Here is a 5,000-nt window from a genome sequence, read left to right as displayed (position 1 = left end):
CAACAACAACAACAACAACGAGAGCCGTTTGCATTTTATGTCCCGGACTGGCGACGTTTCCCCCATACTTCTGTCGTGTTTATTCCATTCATACAGGTATCTGGGAGGTATGTCGTCTGCATGCCTATGTCTCCAGGCGCGTTTCATCGCGCGCGACTCTTCGTATCTTGAGTGCCTCGCATTTTTCGATGTCAGGACTCCGGTATGCGCTTTCTTGGACAGGCAAACATGGACGTGCATATATTAAAATGCCTTTACGATGATTTGGAATTTGTTCAGATAAAGGACCGTCTGCTTGACTGCATTAGGTGGAGGCGATCTAGTCAGACCAATCCAGAAATTCATGCTTTCGAATGCACATGCCAGTTTGAAAGCTCTGACGCCATAGGTTTTAAATAAAACGCTGAGTGTTCAGTACATGAAACGTCGATAACTGTAAAATCATTCTCATAAATTACGTAAAAGTTAAGGAGATTCATAGCTACATTTACATCGACATTTCAATGTCAAGAGAAGCGCATATGAGAACAGGTATTGTAAATGTTTGTAATAGAAATGAAACTAGAATCTCAACTGATACGGAGTTGGAAAAATCATGGAACCTCTACAATACATGCGAAGCACAGTTTCAAGGAATTCTCTGCTGAATTAGTTCTTAAAACGTGTTTTTTTGGAAAAGACGAAATAAAAAAATAGATGGGTTAAGAAACGCACGATTACAAACGACTGGTCATGCAAACCCCATAGCGACACGCATTCAGCCTTTGTACATTATCAGTCAATGCCAGCTGCTGTATTTATTGTGAGAACTGACCAAGGTGACCCCGTTAAGGTACTTTAACATTAGACGAAACAAAAGCATTGCCCAACACTGGGTTTTGCAAAAACAAGGCTTGCGTATCCATTAAGCATCGATTGTCTTTGCCGTAAAAACTATTTTTTTTCTCTCTCTCTCTCTCTCTCTCTCTCTCTCTCTCTCTCTCTCTCTCTCTTTTGTAACCCTACTTGGGAAGACAAAACTACAACCCAAGAACCCCAAAGGAAAAGCAGCCAAGTACAGAGAAGGTAATTAATAAGCAAAGAAATAATAATGAAAAAGAAATAACAAAAAACAAAAAGGATAAATAAACAAAAAATTTAAATAGTTAAGACAACGATTAAATTCTGAAGTGGGCCTCACATCAGTCTACTACTCATATGCATCAAGTATATGCTGTTTCCATTACGGTAGTCAATTAAGGTTCGATTAAATCTGCAATTCCAAATAATACCCTGGTACTAATATATTTCATTTCTCCAAAATAATAAAATGAAGAACTCGTGTCGAGATGTATGTTTTAATTTATATTTTTTCGTCTTTTTCAGTTTGAACTCGCCGACAGAGGTAAGTGGAGCTAATAGTTTCATGTATTTTGTCACTAGAAGGTCACTTGCAACTAGTGTGTGTGTATATATATATATATATATATATATATATATATATATATATATATATATATATATATATATATATATATATATATATATAATGTATATTTATACATATATATACATATAAATGTAATTGCAAATTCAGGCGTATATACATGAAAACACGTCTATTTTTGCCATCAGTTTTCATATCTCAAACGAATAAACTTAATTTTGACCGCATATTTTTCCTTATGTAAGGCTCCAGTAACATTCGAGTCAGATCTGCTTCTCCCTATTACTGACTGTTATTTTTCGTTCTTACGTGTTCGTTATTATTATTATTATTATATTTTCTATCTAAGTCATCCTATTCGACTGGGTGGTATTTATAGTGTGGAGTTCCGGGTTGTATCTTTCTTCCTTAGGAAGTCATCACTTTTCTCACTATGTGCGCTGTTTCTAATACCACTCTCTTATTATTATTATTATTATTATTATTATTATTATTATTATTATTATTATTATTATTATTATTATTATTATTTTCTTAATGAACATCTACTTGTACGTGACAGCTGAAGATCCGTGTGCGGACGTCTTCTGCAAAGCAGGCCGGGAATGTATCGTCGCCAATGGCATCGGGATGTGCCACTGCCAGTCGACCTGTCCAGATACTTTCACTCCGGTTTGTGGAACTGACGGCAAATCGTACGACAACCACTGTGTCCTTCATCGACATGCTTGCCTTACGGTGAGTTGAGCATGACTTGGAAAATGGGCTGTCACAGGCTTCGGATAATAAATTCTTAGCATTTGAAAATAAGGCGCTGAAAAGAATATTAGGAAATAATTGGAGGGATAGGACATCAAATAGCAGAATTAGAGTAAAAAAGGGGGTGCAGCCGGTCGATGAGTATGTTGGGTTCCCAGGCTGGAAATGGCTAGGCCATGTGTATAGAAGACAGGGAATAGTACGAGGTACACCATAGTGGGTTGCACTTGGTAGAAGAGGTAGAGGTAGGCCAAAGGCGACGTGGTTGACGACAATGAGGCTGGAAGCAGAAGATAAGTGTTGGGGAGATCTTGAGGAGTTATCCCAGGACAGAATGTGGTGGCGTTAGTTCATCGAGGCCGTAGGCATCCACGTGGGCGCCACAGGAAATAATATACATATATATATTAATATCAAGACCTCATTTAAGCTGGAAAGTATCTAGCGGAGATATTTATTCAGGAAAAGTTACAAGCTTTCTAGGACTAACAGTCCCCATCGTCTGGTATCCGTTGAGAACTGTTAGTCCTAGAAAGCTTGTAATTTTTCCTGAATAAATATCTCCGCTAGATATCTTCCAGTTTAAATGAGGTCCTGTTATTATTTGTATTAATGCATAGAACAGTTGTGTAAGAGGTAAAGTTCATATATATATATATATATATATATATATATATATATATATATATATATATATATATATATATATATATATGTGTGTGTGTGTGTGTGTGTGTGTGTGTGTATGTATGTATAATATATATGATATATATATATACATACACTCATAAGTATACATATACATATAAATATATATATATATATATATATATATATATATATATATATATATATGTGTGTGTGTGTGTGTGTGTGTGTGTGTGTGTGTGTGTGTGTGTATGTGTGTGTGAATGATCAATGTCACTTCCAATGCCATAAAAGGAAGAGACTATTTGTTAAATTCTACCATGAATGTCATTTCTGTGCTTTCACTTCCACAAATCTCCAATCAACTCCAGCCTCCCGTCTCGCAATTCTTATCCAACTATGTGTGGGTCTTCCAGCTATTATGATGCCATCCGTAGCCTACCAGACACTATTTCGTTCAATCCCAAATGGGCTGGTGCGAAGGATAAACATCAAAGCCGTCTCTATCTCCGCTTCATCGTTGACTCATCTACGCTGTCATCTCTCACTCTCTCTTGCCATGTTACTCTTAATATTGACCTTCAAGCTGTTATCAAAAAGACTTAAAATTTTCTATACAGTTCCACTGCCATGATCCTCATCATACCAGATAAACATACAATCTTGCTTTCGTACGCGCTTTCAGTCTTAAATATCCATATCTCATTAAGCCTACCCATTTCTTGCTTTTGCCTAGCTTAATCTCACTAAATTCTGTCTAAGAAAGACCTACACTGGATATCATTGTCACTAAATATATGAAAGATTCAATCTTATTAATCCTTCATCTAATGTTATTCCAGACCCTAGTGCATACCCTTTCCTTACTATTTCTATTTTTCTTAGATTTATCTTGAGTCCCATCTCTCTAGATAAATGACCCATTCTACTATGGAAGCTTTGTGAATGCTCTTGAGATTCTGCGCTATCGTTACCCCAGTCTAAACCTTCTCTTCAATCTCCAACCACTTTTTTCATGGTACTATCAGTGAAAAGGGCAAAGAGTAAAAGTGATATATTATTCCCTTGCAGCACTCCACTCCTTCTAGACTCCACCAACACTAACTTTGCATTTGCTTCGTCATGTATAGTTTCAAGCAGCTTTACATAATTCATGGGAGAGTAACGTAAGACTTTCCATAATACTGATCTATGGAAGTTGTCAAATGCCTTTTCGAAACAAAAATAAAATGCATAATCACAGGGTTTTGTTTCCTAATTCCATATTCTGCAAAATGATCTATTGAGTAAATAAGTAAACTTAAATTATCTTCAGTAGTCCTATCATAAACCTGTAATCCCCATCGCCAAAGTTTGTTTTTCGCTTTCTTTTATAACTGGTCCCGTTTCAAAACCCCTGAATTCATTCACTAGAACGTTCAAGCTTTCTTCAGCTTCTGGTACGTCATTCAAATGATCAATCTCGTATCTCTTATTCTGACACTCACAAGAATTTTCCGCCTAGCGTTGCCTTGCGTCTGATGATGATGATAATGATGATGATATCATTAGCTACTCTAACAAGCATGCATGCATGCATGGCCTTGCCGACATCATCCCACTGCTTTTCTTGATATCCTTTCCCATTTTCTTTTTTAAACGTCACATTCTACAAATAAGTACTAAGCACATTCTTCATCTCCTCCCGGAAATTTTTCTACAAGAAATTATTGGTTTTGTCCATCTTTATTGTATCTCAGGACTCATACGATAACCAAGATTTCAGTCTTGTTATTCCATATCCCAGAACTTCTTTTCCAGCAGATTGATATACATTCCTGACGTTAGTTCAGTTTCCGCCGTTTCTGGGCACCTCCTCAGATATTGTTTTAGAAATGCAAATCTGCTTGTATATTAAGTTCCAAAAGCTTCTCGAAATTCATCCACGGAAAGTTTTATTTTACCAAACCTAAATACTATGTCAGTTTTTTCTTGTGTGCTTTTACTTTTCAGCATTAATGATGTAGTAATGACAAGTTGTTCTGTGTGTGTGTGTATTTGTGTGGTGTGTGTGTGTGTGTGTATATATATATATATATATATATATATATATATACATATATACATATATATATATATACATATATATATATATATATATATATATATATATATATATATATATATA

The 5,000-nt window shown here is 35.7% G+C and overlaps 2 protein-coding genes across 4 annotated transcripts in view; one reads left to right on the top strand and one right to left on the bottom strand.

Annotated features, from left to right (window-relative positions):
• The window catches only part of Tbca (Tubulin binding cofactor A), a 258,271-nt gene that overhangs the window by 129,596 nt on the left and 123,675 nt on the right, over nt 1-5,000 (bottom strand). The gene's annotated exons all lie outside the window — the stretch shown is intronic.
• LOC136839318 (follistatin-related protein 1-like) overlaps nt 1-5,000 on the top strand; it is a 47,646-nt gene that overhangs the window by 28,713 nt on the left and 13,933 nt on the right. For all 3 annotated transcript variants that reach the window (XM_067105194.1, XM_067105195.1, XM_067105193.1), the window contains exons 3-4: nt 1,366-1,384; nt 1,989-2,164. In XM_067105194.1, coding sequence (XP_066961295.1) covers nt 1,366-1,384; nt 1,989-2,164 — 195 coding nt within the window. The remainder of the gene's footprint in view (nt 1-1,365; nt 1,385-1,988; nt 2,165-5,000) is intronic.

Source organism: Macrobrachium rosenbergii, chromosome 6 (genome assembly GCF_040412425.1).
Source record: "Macrobrachium rosenbergii isolate ZJJX-2024 chromosome 6, ASM4041242v1, whole genome shotgun sequence".
Taxonomy (NCBI): domain Eukaryota; kingdom Metazoa; phylum Arthropoda; class Malacostraca; order Decapoda; family Palaemonidae; genus Macrobrachium; species Macrobrachium rosenbergii.
This window is presented reverse-complemented; position numbering and strand designations above follow the sequence as displayed.